At 39.5% G+C, this 23,142-nt stretch overlaps 1 protein-coding gene across 10 annotated transcripts in view; it reads left to right on the top strand.

The window, feature by feature from the left end:
• Window positions 1-23,142, top strand: part of CCDC141 (coiled-coil domain containing 141) — a 218,812-nt gene that overhangs the window by 118,309 nt on the left and 77,361 nt on the right. For all 10 annotated transcript variants that reach the window (XM_067026390.1, XM_067026391.1, XM_059053584.2 and 7 more), the window contains 3 exons: window positions 5,159-5,331; window positions 18,729-18,870; window positions 22,623-22,742. In XM_067026390.1, the coding sequence (XP_066882491.1) occupies window positions 5,159-5,331; window positions 18,729-18,870; window positions 22,623-22,742 (435 nt within the window). The remainder of the gene's footprint in view (window positions 1-5,158; window positions 5,332-18,728; window positions 18,871-22,622; window positions 22,743-23,142) is intronic.

The raw sequence follows: 23,142 nt of genomic DNA, 5'->3' as shown, positions 1-23,142 counted from the left end.
CTGTTTGATTTGGTGCAGCCTGCTTGGGATCCTGTGCTTAACAAGGGAAAAAGGAAAGATATTTATTAGCATCTTAGAACACAAAACCTAAGCAACTCCTTACGCTTTCCCAAACCAGGGCCAAAAGAGCTGATTCGTCTCCTCCTTGTCGGCTTGAGAACTGAGTGGTGCCATATAAAATAGTCAAGAAGGGCTTCCCTGGTGGCGCAGTGGTTGAGAATCCGCCTGCCGATGCAGGGGACACGGGTTCGTGCCCCGGTCCGGGAAGATCCCACATGCCGCGGAGCGGCTGGGCCCGTGAGCCATGGCCGCTGAGCCTGTGCGTCCGGAGCCTGTGTTCTGCAACGGGAAAGGCCACAACAGTGAGAGGCCCACATACCACAAAAAAAAAAAAAAAAAAAAAAAAAAAAAATAGTCAAGAAGAGCTAGAACCCAGAGGGAGAAAATATCATCCTTGTGCCTATATCCTTGTTTATTCTAGTCCACTCATAAAACCTCTATTTGACGTTCACACAAGGTTTGAAAAAAGAGGGGGATGTGAAGGAAAAAATCCTAAATGTAAAATATTAATTCCAAAGGCATTTATGTGGAGGTCACAGTGTTCTTGCTGGAAATAACCTGTTCTGTACCATGTGTGCAACAAAGAGATTCTTTCCAGACTGGATCCAGTATATCAGGTTCCTTACGGATCTGGTAAATACACAAGCACTCAGTTCTATTCTGGGGGTAGATTAAGTGAGAACAATGATACTTAGATCATTTTCTATGTGGGAATAAGAGAAAGGAGCTTTGCATATGATTCAGACAATCACAGACAGTATAATCTTGAAAGAGGTCTCCTCTTAAAATTAAGAAATTTAACTGTATCTGTGTCTGTAGATTATTCCCATTAGGGTTAAGTTTAGGATTAAGGGTAAGGAATAAGCTCTCTTACAGCATCCAGCCCCTCTTACCTATAGTAGATCTTTGTAAATATATTCGTTGAGCTAATGAAGGAAAGAAATCACTCACCTCCTTTCTACTGCTATAGTTCTATTAAGTATGATACATAGAGTAATTCATAAATACTTTCCTTACACTTTGATATTTCTGAGGAAAAAGCTCTAGAAGAAAATCTGGCTATTTTAATTCTAAGTTATGGGTTATACTGGTCCTTGATCTACCACCTCCTCCTTCTAGTGAATGTTTAGCTCTTCAATATATTTCCGTGCCATTAGGAAATGATACTTTTATGATAACCTTCAGGAATAGGGTGGAGTCACATCACACATGCGTTTAATGTAGAAGTGGCTTTAGACTCTAACTCCTATGAAGATGAGACCAGTGACCAAGGATCTGAGAGTAGCAGCTGTTCAGTGGGGACATGAGGAGAAAAAGCCACATAGGATGAGTGACAGGCAGCAGGTGACCGTGCTCTTCTCAGTGATTTTTCAAAGATGTGTCTGATCAATCAAGATTTAGAGTAAGAACCAGTAAATATTTTCTGAGTACTTACTACATTTCCACCATCATGCCCTTGTTACTTTCATATGTTTTCCTTCTTTAATTCTCAACAATAAACACGATATTTATTAAGGTTATAATGACTTAATATTAAGATAGAATGGACTTAAACTTACAGGCAAGAAAAAGCACTTTTGAAGTCTGTATCCCTTCCCCATTCACAGTAAGAACTTGAGAATTATCTTAAAGAAAGAATGAAGTGAATGTCCTGACGTCTAAGTATAGATTTATCCTTATTTCTTCCTTTATCCTAGCTTGGTGGCTCTCAGTCCTAAGTGTGAGTATGTATTACTATAAGCATATATTAAACTTGAAGCATGACTTAAGGGAGTTCATGATTACTTTTTTGACTACACCAGATTTTTGCTTTAGGCACTGACTTTAAAACTAACCCTTGGTTAACAAGGGACTCCAATTTATTCAAAATAAGCAATAAAATTAAAAATAGAAAAAAAAATTCCAGAAACAGTGGTTATTGCCTAATGGTGTTTCAGTGTGTTATGGAAAGATCCAGGAAGCAATTCAAATCATCTTTTCTAACATCAGCATCTTGAGACATTTGGCTCTGTTGCCAACTGCAGGAAAGAAAAAGGATCAGATAAGGAAGAGTTCTTCAGGTTCAAAGTTTCTTTAATAAAACTGTCTTTCTTTTACAGTCCTATAAACATAAGAGAAATAGCTCAATCTTTCTCTGTATTCTTTCTCACCTGTAAGAAGGAAAAGTAGACACTATTTACAAAAAGTAAGTTTTTAAATCCTACCTTTTCCACCTAAGATTAACGGTCTTCTTGGAAATGCCCCTCTCTCATAAACCTGCCATAGAAATCCTTTGCTACATGGCACCATAGCCCAGGATTTAAGAGCAGAGCCCTCGGGGCCAGACAGATTGAGTACAATTACCAAATCTGTCCCTTAGCACAAGTATGACTTGGTGAAATTTATTTAACTTCTCTGAGACACAGTTTCCTCAGTCATATAAGGGGGATAATTTCTTGCTCCCGCCCATGGCTCTTAAGAACAATACGCCTGGAATTCAGCAGACGATCAGAAATATTTGTTGACAAAATGAAAAGTAATTGTGAAACACGAAGTAGAGAAGAAGCACATAGTTCTCATTAAACTGTAGTGATTATTTGTATTACTTCCTATCATCTACTAAACAAATGGGAATGAATTTGCTTTATACACTCTCAGTAAATGCAGATTCAGAAGGCATGAGGACATTGGTGGGCAAACAGATTCTCAACATATAAGTCATATGACAGTATCTGAAAAACTTCATTTGTAAATTCAAATTTTGTCCAGTTCCAATTCTGCCATTAAAACTCACTCCCTTTGGTGTGGAGAAAAGGGAACCCTCCTAATGTTGGTGGGAATGTAAATTGGTACAGCCACTATGGAGAACAGTATGGAGGTTCCTTAAAAAACTAAAAGTAGGGCTTCCCTGGTGGCGCAGTGGTTGAGAGTCCGCCTGCCGATGCAGGGGACACGGGTTCGTGCCCTGGTCTGGGGGGATCCCATGTGCCGCGGAGCGACTGGGCCTGTGAGCCATGGCCGCTGAGTCTGCGTGTCCGGAGCCTGTGCTCCGCAAAGGGAGAGGCCACAACAGTGAGAGGCCTGCATACCGAAAAAAAAAAAAAACCAACTAAAAATAGAGTTGCCATATGATGCAGCAATCTCACTCCTGGGCATATATCCAGGCAAAACTATAATTTGAAAAGATACATGCACCCCAGTGTTCATAGCAGCACTATTTACAATAGCCAGGTCATGGAAACAACCTAAATATCCATTGACAGATGAATTTATAAAGAAGATGTGGCACATATATACAATGGAATATTACTCAGCCATAAAAAAGAATGAAATAATGCCATTCACAACAATGTGGATAGACCTAGAGATTATCATACTGAGTGAAGTAAGTAAGAAAGAGAAAGACAAATATCATATGATATCACTTATATGTGGAATCTAAAATACGACACAAATGAACTTATCTCTGAGACAGAAACAGACTCAAAGACATAGAGAATAGACCTGTGGTGACCAAGGGGCAAGGGGGGTGGAGGAGGGAAGGATTGGCAGTTTGGGATTAGCAGATGCAAACTATTGTATATAGCATGGGTAAACAAGTTCTTACTATATACACAGGGAACTATATTCAATATCCTGTGATAAACCATATATATATATATATATATATATATATATATATATATATAATTGAATCACTTTGCTGAACAGCAGAAATTGACACAACATTGTAAATCAACTATATTTCAATAAAGTTAAAAAAAAAAACAACTCACTCCCTTCAAAGGTGGCCAAGGTGGAGAGGTATGGGTGCTGTTACACAGGTCCCCGGCTATAACCTCTACATTTGGCTTACACTGCGTTCCCTCATCATCAACCCAGCCTTGCCCCCCTCTCTGGTCTCTCTCATTTCTCAGTGGTAGTCGACTCACGAGACCATTGCTCTCATTGTGGAGTCTTCCTAGTTTACCTGGTGGCCCCCTGCTGAGCTCACTGGCTTCCAACTGTAACAGCCCAGGAAGGCTAGGCTTCAGGCCCCTGCTGACTGTGGCCCAGTCAAGCTTGCTGGGTTAGGACTGTTCTTCAGAGGGGTGTGGGACACCCTGTAAGGTGGCTTCTTCCAGTACAGCCAGAGGGCAACGTGGCAAGAGCTCCTTTTCTGTTCACCTTCTCTTCAACTTACCTGACTCATCTCCTGCTCTCCAGGCCCAAGTTCACAGATGGGCTATCAGGAGACCTATGAAGACCATGGCACTCTGATCTCTTTTTTCCTCGTATTGCCACAGTCCTCTTTTACTGCTTTTATATCATGTATTCCCCCTTCTTAATGCCAACTAGGCCTTAATGGCCAAAAGGATAGCTCCTCTCTACTCTATGTTAATTCTATAAGCTTAATCCCCCATACCTGGTTGTTGATCTGCTAATAAAGGAAGAAAATAAAGAAATTCAAAAATCTTCTCTCAAGACAGTATCTTGGTTTGCAAGGTGATGTTTTTTCCTGCATAATCCTGTTTTACGTGTCAGAAGCTAAATATTACCTTGGTCTTAGTCTTTGCACTGTTTCAGAACCAAATCCCAATCTTCTCTGTAGACAGACGGATGCCTTGGATGGAGCAGGCAGATCTTTTACTCAGAATGGCAAGGGACAAAAGCCCCCAAATTTTTTGAATACTTCCCCATGGTGTTTCAGGTTCAAAGTGCAATTTATTGGGAATTTTTAAAAAGAATTTTACAGAGATATTCAGGTTATGAAAGTCTGCATAATATTTTAAAAACATCTCATCCATTAGTTGTATCCAGTACAGAATGTGCAAAAAATAAACCTGGCTCTCCAAATTTTATATAGTTATAACTGTGTTGTATAGGTACATTCTCAATGTAAACCATTTTGGTAATTTTACGGGGTTGACATTTATCTGTGCTGAACTAAACTATGATCAGTTTCCCTAAATGGAGCCTTAAAGCTATACAGCTATTTTCTAAGACTCAGATTGTTGTTTTGGGTTATGATCAAACCAATAAATTGAACAGGTTGGTTTAATCTCTAGTATGTTGTGTGCACATTGATGTAGACTTTAAACTAGATGAGCAGAAAATGAAAGTATGTTTTCTTTGGCAGGCATTTGATGTACTTGGAAGAGTTGAAGCTTATCTTAAGCTTCTTAAATCAGAGGGTTTAAGTTTGCCTGTCTTGGCAGCAAGGCATGAGGAATTACACAGAGAAATTAAAGACTGCACAGCTGATGCTTTGCAAGAGGGACAAGACTTAATCAACCAACTAGCCTCCTGCAGGTAAGTGAAGTTTATTTCTTCCTCAGTGTGACAAGCTTTTTGACAGTTTCCACAGTCTGTTAAAAAATAAGTTGCATGATTTTTTTTCCTACTTCTAATGTTTTACTGCATTATGACATGGCTTAAAATGATCTATTGAATTTTGGTCAACAGTAATTCTGAACACAGCATTGCTCATCCAGAAGTGAGGCTGTATTCTGACCTGAGGACCTGAAGAGGCTAAAGCTTTCTTTCTATGAGTTTCTGAGGAGGGAGGAGGGAAAGAACAAAAGAAGAGACAGAACTTTTCTTCTGTATACTTTTTATATCCTAGCATCTCCGTGGGATTTCTTCCTCCCTTTTAATTCGTAAGCCTTGAATCTACTCTGTCCCTTTTTTCCTTTCTGGAAAAAATAAAGTTCTAGAATTCCCTTCCATTTATGAGCTTGATGGCTCACCAAGCAAAACCCTAAGTAAAAGATGACATTTTTATTAATTAATAATAATTACAGTTTTAAAAATTGAGAGCCCACCACCTGCCTGGCACTGTCGCAACAGCTTTAGAAGCATTATCCCATTAATCCTCACAGCAACTCTACAAGGCATAGAATATACTATTAATGTTCTCTTTTTACAAGCAACTGAGACACAGAGAGGTTAAGTAACTTGCAAAAGGTCATGCAGCTGGTCAGTTAGTGGCAGAGCCAGAATTTGAATTCAAGTGCATGGATCCAGATTCATGGTCTAGTGCATCCTAGACCACGTGCTCTTAACCAGTGTGCTAGGGTGGGTTGTTTTTATGAGCACATTCAGTGAGTATATCAGTGTGATATACTCTGGTATATCTTAGAGATGGGTGGGAATGAGGAGAGAGAAGGACCTTGAGAAGCAGAAAGAGAATGCAGTGAGAACGTATGATCAAGAATAGGGATTGGGGGCTTCCCTGGTGACGCACTGAATGCGAGTCCACCTGCCGATGCAGGGGACACGGGTTCGTGCCCCGGTCCGGGAAGATCCCACATGCCGCGGAGCGGCTGGGCCCGTGAGCCATGGCCGCTGAGCCTGCGCTCCGCAACGGGAGAAGCCACAACAGTGAGAGGCCCGCGTACCGCAGAAAAAAAAAAAAAAAAGAATAGGGATTGGAAGACAAAATGGAGATGACAGAAAGAGCAGATGATGGAACAGAAACTGACTAGGAAGAAATGATGGCAGGGCTTATGTTTTGACAGAGAGAGACAAAAAAATTTCTGCAAATGGGGTAAGTCCTGTTTTTATCTTCCATATCCACAGTCCCCTTGAAACTCGAAGACATTCAATTTAAGGAGCAATGAAATAGGTCAAATGTGGTAAAAATTATTTTATTTCTGTTTAAACCCTCATTCTGCTCTATTTTAGACATGTTTACAAGTGTTGATTTGGTAAATTTGGGTTTAGGGAATTTTCTTTTCAGAAGATAATCTGATTCCAGACAGATAACATTTAATCAGGGCTTGTGATGCTTGCTATGGGACCATGCAAAGTCAAGATCAGAAATAATCCAAGATATTCCAGCAGGAGCTAAAAAGCTGAGGCTATGAAAAGGGCAAATAATTCTCACCTTTGGAAAACTAACAATAGCTGTAGTTACTAAGTTTCCTTACTTTGGCTCCACATCATGCATCAGGTAATGGTGTGTCCACTCGGCTCTAGGAGAACCAGTGCTCTCATGTCTGGCCCCTATGGGTATGAGAGCTCCTTTCTCCCCTCCCCTGCTACAGGTCCAGTCTTCTAGAACGTAGAAGAGTCTTGGACCAGGCAGAAGATATCCTATGGGGTGCCTGGACTTGTTGTGCCTGGACTCAGTGTACCTGTTTGACACTGATCTGAGTCATGTGATGATGGATTAAGTGGTGAGGTCTCCAGTTGTAATTGGAGAATGGTCTCATGTCAGTTTACATGGTCTCATGTAAGTAGGTCTCAAAGCATAGATACATACTATTTCTCTGTTCAGGCCACTCTTTACTTGTGGTGCTTTCCCTGACCTCAGACAGTTTCCTTTCAGGCGTGGGTGGATCAGGAAGCAGCCAAAGACCCCTCCCCAGATCTGAAGATCTGTCACTGATACGCTGCCCCAGAAATTCTGGGTGCCTTGGCCTCCCCTAAGTCTGATCTCTGTATCTTCAAAACAGTATATCCTTTGGACTCTGTTTTGTTCCACTTCCCTGAGCTTTGGTCTGGAAATTACCTCCCAGGCAGCAGGCTGATGCAATCGTAAGGCTCACCTCATTCATTTCCCTTCTCTCAGGGATCACTGTCCTCTGCTACCTGTCCTTCAATGTTTGAGTTGTTTAAGGCATGAGGGTAAATCCAGTCCCTGCTTCTTAACCAGAAACTGAAGTTCCGTATTTAGTTTTGATGCTTAAGTCTTAAGAGTAGGAAAGCTGGTCACAAGTTATTACTGCTAAACTTTATCCTGTTTGTTCTAATCAGTAATGCTTTATTTTCAATACTTAAATATAAGAGAAGTGCTTTTATTTTACATTACAGTCTATTTTCAGGATTCTAGTGATTCTTTTTGGCCATCCATTTTGTAATGGTCGACATGTTTATTTACTTAGCTAGTCTCATTCTTTTTGCCTTCTTTGCTCTTTCTAGTCTTAAATTTTACATATATATTGTTTTTCAAAGGGACATCTATAGTTCTGTTCGTCAGGTTGCAGACTGAGTCTTAATAGAAGAAGTAATAGTTAGGGACCATTTCAAGAAACTTGAATTAATGGTAGGTAACTGGATTAAAAAAAAAAATTAGCAGTGTGATTTCTGTCAGCATCCTAGATATATGAGCGTTCATAGTAGTTCCAAGGTGTTTGGTTGCCCTGAGATTTCACAATATTTTACAAATCAATACTATTTCCATTTTGCAGGAGGAACTGAAGGTAAAGTGCAATTGTTACTTGGCAAAGGACATTTTTGATTCAGAGGGTAGAGGTAGAATAGAAATCCATTAGAAGCTGAATTGAAACGCATTAGAATCTCAGTCGCAAACCAGAGCCACACGTAGTTACTGACCTCAATGCCATGCATACCATTTGGGACTTGCTTCCCTTCCTCATCTAATGATTTATCTGTTCAACGACCTGGGTCACCACCATGGGAGAGAAGCAGAAGAAGATTTCAAGTTGCAGCCACAGCTGGAGAGAAGGTGGAGTTTAGAATAATGACAATAGAAATAAACATAAATTCCACAGAGAAAAGTACGTGTTACTGAACATCACAATGGCTCCCTAGACTTCTGAATGCCAGCCACACTACTAGGACACAAAACACTAAAATTCCTACTATCAGACATTTGAAAACTGGTGTGGATAAGAAGCTTAGGACTTAGTATCAAAGGAGTTTTATTTCATGCATTCTGAGAGCCAAAATAATGCCATGACTTTTAACTTCTCTGAACCTAAGTTTCCTCATCGGTAAAATGGAAATATGCATTTTATAGAGGATGTTTTAATCAAATGCAATAACACCACTCTGGCATATAGAAAGCGCCCGATAAATAATTGGTTCATTTATCTATTTACCTTCTATACAAAAAGTTTTAAAAGCAACATATTAAGAATTACATGGTTGCTTCAGATGACTATGGAAGAGTTAGCTGTACCAAATCATATTCATTTTCACTAACTGGGGAAGATTATATTAGAAATAGAGCAGATAAACATTTATCTTGAGGTAATAAAGGTAAAATTTAGTACTGGGGCAGATAGGAATTTCAGAGACCCTTTGATCTAATTTTTTTTCCAGTTAGTTAATAAAATAGGACTTCAGAAGTTCACATTTATCTAAGATGAAGCTTCCCAGTAAATCTGAGAACTTTGTCATTATTTTAGGAACAGATCCACACTGTTTTTCTAACCTGGAATCAAATACCTTTGAAATTGGAGCAGCCTCACAAAATAAATGATGGTTATTTACATGTTTCCTTGCCCTTCTTTTTCCTCCCTAATGCTCAGGTGATAATTCTGAGTCATTGTTAAATTGTTTATTATCTTTTCAGAGTGTGATATCTGTGACATAACCTAAGTACACTTTAACATCAAAGCCATTTTAGTGCATTCATTTGCATTTAGTTATGATGTGAGTTACCTATCATGGGATCTGATAATGGTCAAGCCAGGCTTACAGTGAGGTTGAAAGCTCTGGATTCCGGCCCCCTCACCTCCTCTTAGGCCTTGCTTAGCATCATCTCTGAGCACTGAGTGTAAAGGCAGCCCAAAGGTACCCTGCTGCCAAGCAGAATAGTACATTTATTAAGCCACAGGAAGCTGTGGTGATTGGAAGTGCTGGGTCGGAGACCTTGTGTGAGGGTGAAGTTTTCCATAATTGGCCAAAAACTAGGAACCTCCTTTTTTGTGTTTCTCAGTGAGCTACGAATTCAAAACTCAAAAACAAGGAAAGCATAAACAAAAGACAACCTATGAACTGGGAAAAAACGTTTGCAAATAATGAGACCAACAAGGGCTTAATTTCCAAACTATACAAACAGCTCATACAACTCAATAACAAAAAAACAAACAACCCAATCAAAAAATGGGCAGAAGATCTAGATAGACATTTCTCCAAGGAAGACATACAGATAGCCAACAGGCATATGAAAAGATGCTCAGCATCGCTAATTATTACAGAAATTTAAATCAAAACTCCAGTTAGAAACCACCTCACACCATTCAGAATGGCCATGATTTAAAAAGTCTGCAAATAACAAATGCTGGAGAGGATGTGGAGAAAAGGGAACCCTCCTACACTGTTGGTGGGAATGTAAATCGGTGCAGCCACTAAGGAGAACAGTATGGAGGTTCCTTAAAAAACTAAAAAAAAAGCTACCATATGGTCCAGCAACCTCACTCCTGGGCATATATCCAGACAAAACTATAATTCAAAAAGATACAAAACTCAAAAACATAGAAACACCCACTAAGACCAGACTACCTTATAGAGTATTCATTTGGCTTTTCCTCTCGCTAAAATTAATTTAAGATTTACAGGTAAACTTGCTTCAGCATTGACTCAATTTCTGTTCCTGCATAAAAGACTGTTCCAGTTTTTATTCTACCTTGTTGTGGTGAACTTAAGCTTATAAACCTCATCCTGACTGAATACTTTGCTTTCATATAACCTTAAGTATTGTCCGTTTGCTCTAACATTTATTGTTATTTATTTAATGTTGATTCTTCATATTTTCATATTTTACAGAGAAATAGAAACAGGGATAAGTTGGGATTTTGCATTCTCTTTTCACGATTTTCATTTATGTTGACTACCACTACTTACCCTGTTTGATATTGTGAATGATAATGAACTTTAGACAGAGCATGGTTCATTCAGTCATTCATTTGCTCATTCCCAAAATATTATTGAGTGTCTTTGTAGATCAGGTGCTCCCAAGCATCTAATGTGATAGGTGAAGTGCCTGCCCTCATGCTGTTTATATTCTGGTGGGAAGAAACAGTCAACCAACAAATAAATCAACAGATGAGATGCTCTTACACAGCAATGAGAACTATGAAAAAAATAAAAAGTGAAATGGGATAGAGAGTGACTGTGAGGAGGGGACCATTTTAGACATTGTAGTCAGGGAAAGATTAAGGAGAAGGAGCTACCATGCAAATGGCCGGGAGATGAGTGGACCTAGCAGAACAACAGCAAAGGTGTAGCAGAAAGAAGTACAGTGTGTCTGGAGGAGAGGGTGACAAGGGGAAAAGTCATAAGACAAGATAAAATAGTTAGGTTGGAGTTAGACTATGTCCAAATGCTTGTTGGTAATAAAGGTAACACTTGTGTACTTTATCTACATTAACAAATTTTATCCTCAAGCCACCCTGTTGTACAGATACTTCTATTACCATTGTCCCTGTTTTGCAGGTGTAGAAGCTGAGGTTCAAATAACTTACCTACTACCTGTCACACAGTGGTAAGGGGTAGAGTGAGTGCAAGTCTGAACTGGTCCGTTAGGTTGCTAGCTCTGTCTCCTTTCTTTCAACTTCAGTCATTAGCAAGGAGGCTGACCACTTAGTGAATGTGGATATTTTCTTTTATTCTAACACACTTAAAATGTGCTGCATCTATCTTCTAATTTCAACTCAAGTCTCACCTTCCCTGCAAAGTTTTTCTTTCTTTCTGTTTATTTAAAACATTATTGAGCGTCTGTATGACATACCAGCACTGGGCTTCAAGGATAGTCAAAGATACATAAACCTGGCCTTGAGTCTTCAGAACCTTATTAACGGCCAGTAAGGGAATGCCATGTCAAGGGAGTGTGATCTAGGTCTGAGGAAGCCCTGGGGACAGTGGGTGTTAGGGCCATCTCTTCAGAGAAGAGAGACACAATCCCAAGCTCCTGTGACCAGGATGGGTCAAGTGAAGGAGTGAGACTTGAGAAGACCATTGTTGAATTTGATAATCTAAGATGGGTGAAGGGTCTACATCTTCCAGCCAGGATGAACCTAATCAATACCTACCACACAATAGTTTTTAAATTCCTTTGTATTTGTCAGCTCTATCTCACTTTTTACTCTGTGGTGTTCTGACTCATTTCTTAGTTGTTTGACTTGTGACAGCATCATCTCCCCATCCAGACCATGATGTCAGCTTGAGGTCAGCCCTCAAGGTCAACCATGTAGGAAACCTCTTTTATTGTCCTTATCTCAGTATTTACATACTAGGTGACTTGATTTGAAATGTTAAGGGGCTGGCGTGGCATAAAGGAAAGTTTATGTCATAGCAAAAATATTTTAAAAGATTTTATGTGGAAAACAAACAAAACTAATCCCCACCCTCCAACAACATAAAACAAAACAAAGAAACAAAATCAGAAATCCCTTTGTATCAGAGTCATCTATTTGTCACATTTTGTAGGAATTCTACCAAGAATTTAAGAACTTAAAATAACTTTTCTTAAAAAAGTTTGATGATATATTTAGATGGTAAATATCAGATACTGAAATTTAGGAAATTGCAAAGTTGAGTTATGACAGTGTTAACTCAGCCACTTTCCAAATATTTTCATGTCTGTATTAAGTTGTTCTTTTTGGGGGTTGAGTAAATGTCATAATTGCAATCTGGATCTGTTACCATTGTTAAGGCTTGTACAATTCTGAAACTCTTAGTATGGAATGCACCCAAAGTTTACCCTTTCTATTAAATGTCGGACTAATTAGATTAGGTTCTTGTAAAATATCTAGGAGTCACTCGCTGCAATAGGAATTTATTCATTTATGATACTGATTATGTGATGTGAAATAGCAAGGATCCCAGAGTAAGAAGGTCTGAAACTGCAGGGTCTACAGAGGAAGCCTGACTAAAGGGGCAGAAATCTGTGCCTTGGACAGCTGAGGGGGAGTACTGTCCAATGAGAGGGCTTAGCGAGGATGGAACACCAGAAAGAAGAGAGGAAGAGATGTGAGTGGACAAATATATGAATAAACTGCTCATTACAGTGTTGTTTATAATAGTGCAAACCTGAAAACCACCTAAATATTTTCAAAAAAATAGGAAACTGTTTCAATAGTTTAAGGGCAAGCACAGTATGGAATAATCTAAGCCAATATCAGAAGAGTGTTTTTGAGGAATATTTGAAGACAGAGAGTATCCTCACAATAAAATGTTAAGAGGATAATGTAGGATCCAAATCACATATATGTATATGGCATCTTACTAACTTTGGAGGGGAAGGGGTGGAAAGGACGCCCAAGAGAAAAACTTTTTGGAAGGAAATACATTAAAATGTATTTTTATATCTTCTAAATTACCTCAAATGAGAATATTTGTCTGGTTAGCTCTTACTGTGCCCCTTTTATGTGAGGATTTATGTCATCAATCAGGGAAAATGTTCAGCAATTTAAATATTGATTTTCTGTTTTTCTCTCTTTTCTCTCCTCCTGTAACTCCCAGTAGAAGAATGTTGGAGGCTCCCAGTCTATCTTAGATGTCTGAACTATCTTTCATATTTTTCATTCCTTTATCTCTTTGCATTGCGTTCCCAATGAATCCCTCATATTGATTTTTCTCTTTTGTTAATTTTCCCTTTGTTTTCAGCCATTGAATTCTTTGGTTTGTTTTCATAACTATATTGTTTTCATTTCTAGGATTCCTAACTCATTCTTTTTCCTATCCAATTTTGTTTTACTTCTGACTGCTTTTGCTTCAGAGTTTCTTGTTTCTTTATTATGGGTATTCATTTTTCCTTTATCTTTCTGGTGATGTAAGACATATTTATAAAGTCACTTTCAGATTGCTCTACTTATTTTCATTTCTGGTAGAGTACATTTAGCTCTTGATTGTTGGGTGTCTTTTCTTAGGATTCATTTTCCTCATGTGTTTTGAAATTTTAGATTGTCCTTCTGGATGGGAAGTGTTTGTTCTTCTGCTTTATTGTCCTTGCTTTGTTCTCTACTCTTTTTTCTTTTCTCCTTAGCAGCTTTGCAATGACTTCCACCTGAACTCACAGGGTCTCCTGTCCAGAATCAGTCTTCTGTTATGTGATCAGGGTCACCCGAGCTCCCATAGAGCTACTGGGGCTCTCAGAGGTGCAGCCAGAAATCCAAGTTGGGGCACAGTCGGGGTTCCTGACTGCTCTGCTATGTCTGATTCCTTGGCTTCAGCAGCAGTGGGCTATAGCATTTTTCAAACTCCTTTTACAAGAGGGAGAATCCCATCCCTGTTACTGATTTCAGGGAGAATCCCAGCTATGGGACCCTTCATGTAGGACATGTTTTGGTCTCTCTGGCCTCATAGGAATGGAACATGTGGGCATCTCTGCATGGATCTGGACCAGAACCCAGGAACCCTGTAGTTTCAGCCCCACTTACTACTTGCTGTTTCTCTATTGTCATGTGTATACAAGAGATACATGTGGCTGTGATATGTTTGGTGGGCAGTGATTCTCAATGTGTACAACTTAAGTCAGAAAAAAATTATTGTAAAAACATACATATCACTTCCACAGTTCGAATGGCACTTTTTCAAAGTAGGGATGAAAACTAGATAGTGGTGGTTGTTTCCTCCAAAATAGAGATGATAAACACGAAGCGTTCCTGTCAAGAGATAAGGAAGATATTTTTTTCCCATTTTCAAAGTATAATTTGTCAATAGACAGAAAGAAAAATATGATCAACTGATTCCTTCTGATGAGACAGAGTGAGCTGGCGCGTGCTTAGCATCTGGTTCAGCTCCTAATCCAGATGGGCTGCCAATAGTAATTTATGAAAGGTTTGAAAGCAACTTGCTGCTCTCAGGAAAGAATCATTAGAACACATTAACATTGGGATTTATTCTCTTCCCGCAGCCCTGGTTTGTAACAGATGCAAAGACAGGGCAACCGCTTCCATACAGCAAATGTAGCAGTCTATTTGTGAGCCAGAAGTCAATATGTCTCTGCTCTCTGGGAGGGAAAAATAAAATCAATCATTTTTCTTTCCCCCTTTCCTCCCCTCTCCTGTCTCAATGAATAGGGGAGAAAATACTCCCATGATGGAGTTTCTAACAAATGTCTAAAGAAACCTTCACAGTCTGTCACTCCAGAGTATCTGTGTTGCTTGAAGAAGTGAAAGTCAATGTCAGGAATAACCTGATGTACCCCATGCTCATACTACAGGCAGGAATCATCTAATCCATTCATAGACAGGCAGCCCAAAGATCAAGCAGTATTTCCAATGCAAGTTACAGAGCCACAGATTGTTAGGCCTAGAAAGCTGGTCCACTGGTAGCTCCTCTCCCACCCCATCAGGCAACACATGAGCAATGCGGCTTCAGAGTCAGAACAAAATGCCCGGGCACTCCCGTCAACCAAGTTTCTGTTATCCACCCCCAGTTCTTGTCCCATCATTTATTTAATATTACCGTTAAGTAATAGGACTCATTTCTGGGTGGCTGATGGAATTCTATTAATTTATTTTCAGTTCATGTAAGAATTGCTAGCAGAGTGTGAGGTCATACTTTTCCTTTGATCAAACCATCTGCATTTCAGGCTCTGAGGAAATTGGCAGTATGCGTGCTATACATGTTTTAAAACGTTTTGGGGGCTTCCCTGGTGGCGCAGTGGTTGAGAGTCCGCCTGCCGATGCAGGGGACACGGTTTGTGCCCTGGTTCGGGAGGATCCCACATGCTGCGGGGTGGCTGGGCCCGTGAGCCATGGCCGCTGGGCCTGCGCGTCCGGAGCCTGTGCTCCGCAACGGGAGAGGCCGCAACAGTGAGAGGCCCGCGTACCGCAAAAAAAAAAAAAAAAATGGTTTGGAATGTTCAGAAGAAATGTCTGGAATCAGTGTTTCATGTTTCCAAATGAAAATGGTAGAATAGGCCTGGTTGTAAGCTGCAGACTAGGTTTTCACCAAGGAGGAATGGAGAGGGAGAGGTCCTGGGGTTAGGAGTGTGACAGATATACTCCAACTGGGAATCAGGTAGAAGGAAGGGATTAATGCCTGATTAGACAGAGATGATCTAGCTGAGGACAGAGTAAAATAGGAGCTGGCTAGGGTAAGCAAGATAATTGAGAACTTATTGTACTAAGGATGGGGTCTAAGCCACAAATAAGAAGGGAATGCACATAGGACAGGCAATTCAGTCTGTCCCTATAATGCTTGAAACAGTGGAGGGAAGTATCAGTCAACCTAACTATGAATCCTAAACCATCGAAGAAGAAATTGGGCAGTCTTTGGATAGCCTAAAACTTCTATAACTGGGCAAAGGGCAAAGTCATCTTTGTTTAAAAATAATTAGAAACTGTTACTAGTGACATTTTTAATACAGTAACTATCTGTGCATATGTTCTTGCTCCTTAAATCTGTATCTTGTCTTCCCTTATATATTGATCAAAGTGTACTTTATTTAATTTGAAAATATGCATTGATCTACTTCTTATAAGGCTATGTGCTCAGGGCTACAGAGGATAAATGAATGAAAAGAATGTTGTATTTTCCCTTAATTTATAATGCAGTAGATATACAGGATAAGGCATAAATCAGCACAAAATAAGACTGACCTCCTAGGTCATTGGAAAATTAAAAATGAATGATCCTGGGCTTCCCTGGTGGCGTAGTGGTTGAGAGTCCGCCTGCCGATGCGGGGGACACGGGTTCATGCCCCGGTCCGGGAAGATCCCACATGCCGCGGAGCGGCTGGGCCCATGAGCCATGGCCGCTGAGCCTGCAAGTCTGGAGCCTGTGCTCCGCAACGGGAGACGTCACAGCAGTGAGAGGCCCGCGTACTGCAAAAATGAAGGATCCATCCAAAGACAGCGAGAGATCCTATTTGGCTCATTGTGATTCATCTAAAATTAAAATTGTGAGTTGCTAGAGAGCAATATTTTTACGGAAGGAATGCTTGATTTGTTTTTTTTCCCCGTTTCCATTTTCTGTGCTGGAGGGGCCTTCAAGATGTGAATTTGAATAAGATATTGTGCCCCTCTAGTGGTCACTTTGCAAACTACAGACAGACATTTCATTACCTAGAGAAGCCAGCTAATTTCAAAAGAGCATGCCAGTTGGGCTAATCCTGTTTCCATCAACACTGAGTTCAAGGGAAAGTGAAATTTTAGAATACTCCCCCCCTCCCCCCGTCATGTGTCATGGACTCAGAAAAGGTACTATGAGGTGGTAAAGAGCGTGGACTCTGGGATCAGATGAATAGGTTCAAATCCCAGCCCTGCCATTTAATAAATGTGACCTGGGCAAGTTACTGAGCGTTTCTGTACCTCACTTTGCTCATCTGCAAAAGAGAGATAACAGTTATAGCCAGATCATCGGGTAGTTATGAGAATTAGAAGAGATTACTTAAAACATTAAAAATGGTTCCTTGTCACAGTAAATGGATTATTTTTAGAAAATGTTTACCCATTTACTTTGACAAGCTTTATTCTCTGTACCTATTTTCCACAATTCTTATTCACCTTTTCTTTTTTATTTATCTTTCTCATTCCAAATTTGCATGTTCTACAGAAAAACCATAACATATAGGGCAACTGGGCTTTTAAGTGCCTTTTTAGCATGCAAAGTCTAAAATGTAGTTAAAATATGATTCCTGTTACCAATATAATATTTTTACAGAATTTGCAGATATAAGTACAAGGATTATTTGCTAAACTCTCCTGATTTCTTGATTATACTCTTCACTGTCTCTGAGTTATTAAAATGTGAAACAAGTTGTTTCAAGTGTAATGTCTGTGGGACCTTAGGCGTCAGGAATAAGATTTTCCCTCCAGTTAAACTTCTGTGGGACTCCGGTGGTCCCACAGGACACACCTGAATCCCGTGTGCCTTCAACAAGATTCTCAAGCTGCCTGATGACCTCTAAACTCTTTGGCAGCCTCATTGTCATTCCTCTGAAGTCACGTTCCCTCTCAGGCAGTTGGGATCCTGCCCTCATTTCATTACTAATTCAATTCATTTTTACAGAGTCATAAATTAATTTTTTGAGATAGAACTACTGAAATCTGTATCTTGTTCCAATATCTTTTAAAGCTCTGGGTAATTAAATGTAAGAGTTATCAGCTCATCTTTATGAGTATTGGAAGGAAATGACTGATAGGAAATTAAAGACTTCAACTTCTTATATGCTGGGAGAGGCTCTATCTCAGGGATAGGTTGAAAAATTTTAAAGTGCTCACTGGATCAGCAATGTCCTTTCATTGTCTTGCATTGCTAGTAAGCCTATGTTGGAAATGCTTAGGAAACTTGCTAATGTGTCTTTAGACCACAGTAAATGGGGTCCAACTCAAAGTTCATTTGTTTTAAAGACACTTTCATTTTATGAGCTGTCATGTCACTTTTCTTTTTCTCATGAGGCCAGCACAAGTACAAAATGACAATGTGAGGCTTGGTTTCTTTTTATGAACAAGTACATCAGATTCCTCGTTGTTGGTGATACCTTGGTTTTCACCTAATGATTACAGCCTTGTGCATTCATAAGTATACAGAACAAGGACCTTAGTGTTACATAAATATTTTACCCTATTGTATCATTCAGTGTTTTGTTAATTGGCTGATCTACATTTCTATTCAAGGAGCATCTTTAGATAAATGAAGCTTTTAAATAACACCCCCAGGAAAGCTCTTGGCAAACATACTGTGTTTTTGCCGTAAGCTTCTCAAAATATCTTAAAGAAATATTAAAAAGTGAACCTTTAGAAGAGAAGATTAGACCTGGTTACAAAAACCCATATCTCATCTTTTCCCTCAGGACTGACTGACTTAAACAGAACAACATAATTTGGTTTTGCTCTCTGCTGTACCAGGACTACGGCTTCTTAACTTCTATTATCCTAAAGCCTGAAGCTTAATAACTTTTATCAAGTCATACTTATCATGAAAGGTTCATTTTCAAATGTTCCCTGTTCCTGGGGCCTCTCTCTGAGGGTGGAGTGAACTAACAGCTGGCTTGTTCCATTCAGCTCTCGGGTGACCGGTGTCCATGAGATGATGGGATGCATCAAGAGGCGAGTTGATCATCTGACTGAACAGTGTTCAGCGCACAGGGAATTTGCTCTTCATAGACAGCGATTAACAGCCTCAGTAGAGGGCTATTTAAGAAAGGTAATTTCATAAAATGTGTCCTCCTTAAGCTACTATTTATTTCTTGGTTTGCGTAAGTTTTTTTTATTTTTCATTTTTCATTGAAGTATAGTTGACTTATGATATGTAAATTTCAGGTGTACAGCACAGCGATTCAGTTTTATATATATATGTATATATACTCTTTTTCAGATTCTTTTCCATTAAAGTTTTTTACATAATGTGGAGTCTAGTTCCCTGTGCTATACAGTAGATCCTTGTTGGTTATCTATTTTATGCATAAGCTACCATTTAGATGCAGCTCCTTACCTGGTGATAATAGATGATGGTATGGGAACTGCAGCATGTGGGCATGGTGGGAGGATAGGGGCGTGTCTCCTTAGGATTCTCTTCATCCCACATTAGGCTTTATATTCAAACAGAATGAAGTTCACTACTGCTCATCAACCATCCCTACCCCAGGTTGGCAAAACTAGAAGTGTCATCCTCCCTGCCTCCCAGCCCAGAACATGTTTACACAAAGGCATTTCTCACTTTGCACAGTGCCGGGGACCAGCCCCAGCTGAACAGGTTTCACCCAAAGGGGAGACGGAGTCGGCGTGGACAGATCACAAGACACCTCAGAGGATGCAAGGATCTGACAAATTTAATATCATGATTCCAAAGCATTTATACTGTAAAATAATCTCATTTTCAATCTTAACAACTTCATTCCCATGCCAAAAGGTCCCTTACATAAACCAAAAAACAAAAGTAGTTTACATCAGCAGGTTAAACAAGTTAAGTAATTTTCTTGTTGTCTCCATTCTCTTTCGTCTCTTGTGTACATTCACATCTAGGTCAGGAACTCTGTCTGCGGTTTCCTCATTTTTCTCAGAAGATTAAGGTGTTTTTGTACCTGCACATTCTGCTCAAAACATGTTAAAAACAATAATATCAAGCCATAAACTTAAACATGTTAAAAACAATAATACAACATTTCATCCACAGATTTTCTAACCCTATCATTATAATCAAAACAATGTACATCATTATTTATACTTCTAGGAGGCCATGGGGGCGGACATTGTACCGTAAACTTATTGAATATACCCACTGTTGCACAAAACTTCCTCGTCACCATAGCCAGGTATTTCCCAAGATATTTACAACTCTCCTGGGGAGCTTCTGTTAAGCTTCTGACAGCTTTATTTTTGACATATCATTTCTTATATAGGATTTTCTAAACAATAGCATCAGCACTTTCTATGTAACTCCTGTTTTTGACTCATTACCTCATTTCTACACCTACACACAGAAACATTAGCAAGCATTGTTCCGTCTTAAGATCTTTTCGCGCAAACAGGATGTTTAGGTCTAGAAAGCTAATTATTCTTTTCTACTTCAGCTAACATCATATATTGGCCTGTGTCCCAGTATTCTCAGTACCTTGTTCAAAACACATTGTGCGAAAATACAATTCTATTTTCTACGTAAGGCAATCAATTTTAACTTTCATAGTTACATATAATTCATTCGTAAAATATTTACAGTAAAGTCCTTCCGCTTCTCTCTTTTTCCTCCAATATACCGGAGAGGGGGCATGCCACATAATCCACCATTTGGGGGCATCCTGTACATAATACCCCACTATTTGCTTCCCTTCTATATCCCTTATTCCTTCTATGGGCCATAACTCATCTAATTCTTCCTTTAAACTTCTACTCCTTAATTGAAACACTCCTTTGTTGCCTGACCAAGGGACTTTTTTCCAAAGTAAATTATTTACAGTGGGTATAGCTACTGTTGTGGTTACAGGGGTTGCTGTGGTCTCGTACCGAGGGGGATTTGCTTTGTAATACTTCCATCTTCTTGGCCTAAACCCTCCAGAAACCCCCTTAGTTTTTAGCAAGAATTTTCCTAGAATCAGAAGAGATGCTTTCCGCCGCCCACCAGGAGAGGAGCTTTGCTTCCTCATGCCATAACTTCTCGCCGAGCTTTGCTCAGGCAATAGTTGGCAATGCTGGACGGCTTCCGGCAGCACAGAACTGTGTTAATTGAACCATGTGTATATTGTGATTGTGTCCTCCTTGATTTACATGGTTCTGTGCATGATTCCAATATGCACATTTTGGTTAACATGGCACCACACAACACAAGAACAGCAGATAGATACCAAAAATGATGAGTTTTAGGGGTTCCAGGAATAATTGCCATTATCATAATTTATTGAACCAAGACAGTGCAAAGGACAAGGCCACTCAATAAAACCATATGTGTGAAAATCCTTTTCTACAAAGTGAATATAGTGGTTTGAAGAATTTTATTTCCCATTTTCAAAGAGGAATAAAACCAGGAAGCTACTATTTGACTAAATAAAAAATTACTTGTCTGGGGGCTTCCCTGGTGGCACAGTGGTTAAGAATTCGCCTGCCGATGCAGAGGACACGGGTTCAAGCCCTGGTCTGGGAAGATCCCACATGCCGCGGAGCAACTAAGCCCGTGAGCCACAACTACTGAGCCCTCGTGCCACAACTACTGAAGCCCGTGAGCCTCGAGCCTGTGCTCCACAAGAGAAGCCACCACAATGAGAAGCCCACGCACCGCAATGAAGAGTAGCCCCCCCTCGCTGCAACTAAAGAATGCCCGCGCGCAGCAACAAAGGCCCCAGGCAACCAAAAATAAATAATAAATAAATTTTTTTAAAATTACTTGTCTGTAGATGGGGTTATAGCAAAAACTAGTAATATCTCAATTACATTAATGCTAATGAGCCATGTTGTAAAGGCTGGGTCTCAAATTTTCAATGATGTTTTTTCATTTGCTACAATGGACTTATATACCTGACTTACACAAGTAGAATTAATAGACTTCACAGGAGAGGTCATTAAATAACCAAGTCTCTATCTAAATTGCCTCCTCGCCTGTTATTGATCCAGAGATGGGAATTTGAACCTTGCTCTGATGCTCGGGTCCAGGGAGATTACAAACATGGCAGCAGCTGTAGTGCTGCATTCCCTGGAGTTTGAGATTCAGGCGAATTTGTTGGTGGTAGAAAACACAGTAGAAACTCAATCAGCTGTTGTTGCTTGCGTGGCTACTGCCAAGTAAGAGCCAGTTTGACTTTGGGAAGTATGACCTCTAGTCAGAGCAAGGCAGTAACTTGAATTGAATAGAACCCTTTAAAGCTCACTATATTCACTAATTCATGTGTATTGCAGATCAAATCATAGTCCCCCACGTTCATCAATTAAATGCCTAAGCGTGTTTCTGTGTTTTGTTATCACATATACAGCATGTGGTGCTGCCCCGGGGCCCCTCAGCCCTAAATGTAGTAATCCATAAAGTGATCTAATACCTATGCTGGACCTCTGCTTCAACATATACCTGTACATTGGGCCCCTTTCAGTGTACAGTGTATGATCATGACTTAATGAACCAGAAAAATTCATCTCTATTGATGTGTTGACAAGTGAATTATCCTTTCGAGTTAATATAGATAATAACTTCTTAGAGAATATGGATTATTGCCTACATCTTATCGCTGTTAATAAAAGAAATATCTGTAAACATATATCCTCTATTGGTGAGTCAGTAGTATTACCTCATACGAAAAGCAGCATTATGAATTTAAGTATGAAATTCTGAAATATTAAACTATTTTTAGATTCAAATTGATAGACATTTAAAGTATAATGGGAATGTAGAGAGTAATATTTATCTCCTCTACACATATGCATACATATGTGCCAATATATATTACTAAGGGTGCAATATATTCTTTATTCCTAAAGGTGGAAATGTCCATTCAGAAAATCAGCCCAGTAATTTCTAATGCAATGGATGTCGGTTCCAGCCTTTCTGAATCAGAGAAGATTTTGAGAATATATCTGGAACTAGATAAACAAGCTAAGGTAAATAAAATGAGAGTTATTATTATGGTTATGGTTTTGTAAATATGATTTTTCTTTATTTTCAGTAGCTATGAAACTTAATCCTAGCTCTCTTGAGGGCTGCAATTCTAAATTAGTCTTCTGGCAGATAATGACTTAAAAACACCTGCCATTATTTGTATCTAAATTATTTATATTTACAGGTGCATTTATTAGGGCGTTTGAGCTCACGGAAGCTCAGCATTATAGCCTGGTGCTAAACACTCATTTGACCCTCTTTCCTAGCCTAGGAGATGTTAGCAGCTCCTTGAGGCAGGGGAGCACCTCTCCAAGGCTATTTGTGATTTTCTGCTAGAGTAAGTTGCAAGAGAAAATTACCAAGAGTAACATGCATCAGTGCTAGATTCCAGGAGGCAAAACA

This window comes from Kogia breviceps, chromosome 2, assembly GCF_026419965.1.
Source record: "Kogia breviceps isolate mKogBre1 chromosome 2, mKogBre1 haplotype 1, whole genome shotgun sequence".
NCBI lineage: Eukaryota > Metazoa > Chordata > Mammalia > Artiodactyla > Physeteridae > Kogia > Kogia breviceps.
This window is presented reverse-complemented; position numbering and strand designations above follow the sequence as displayed.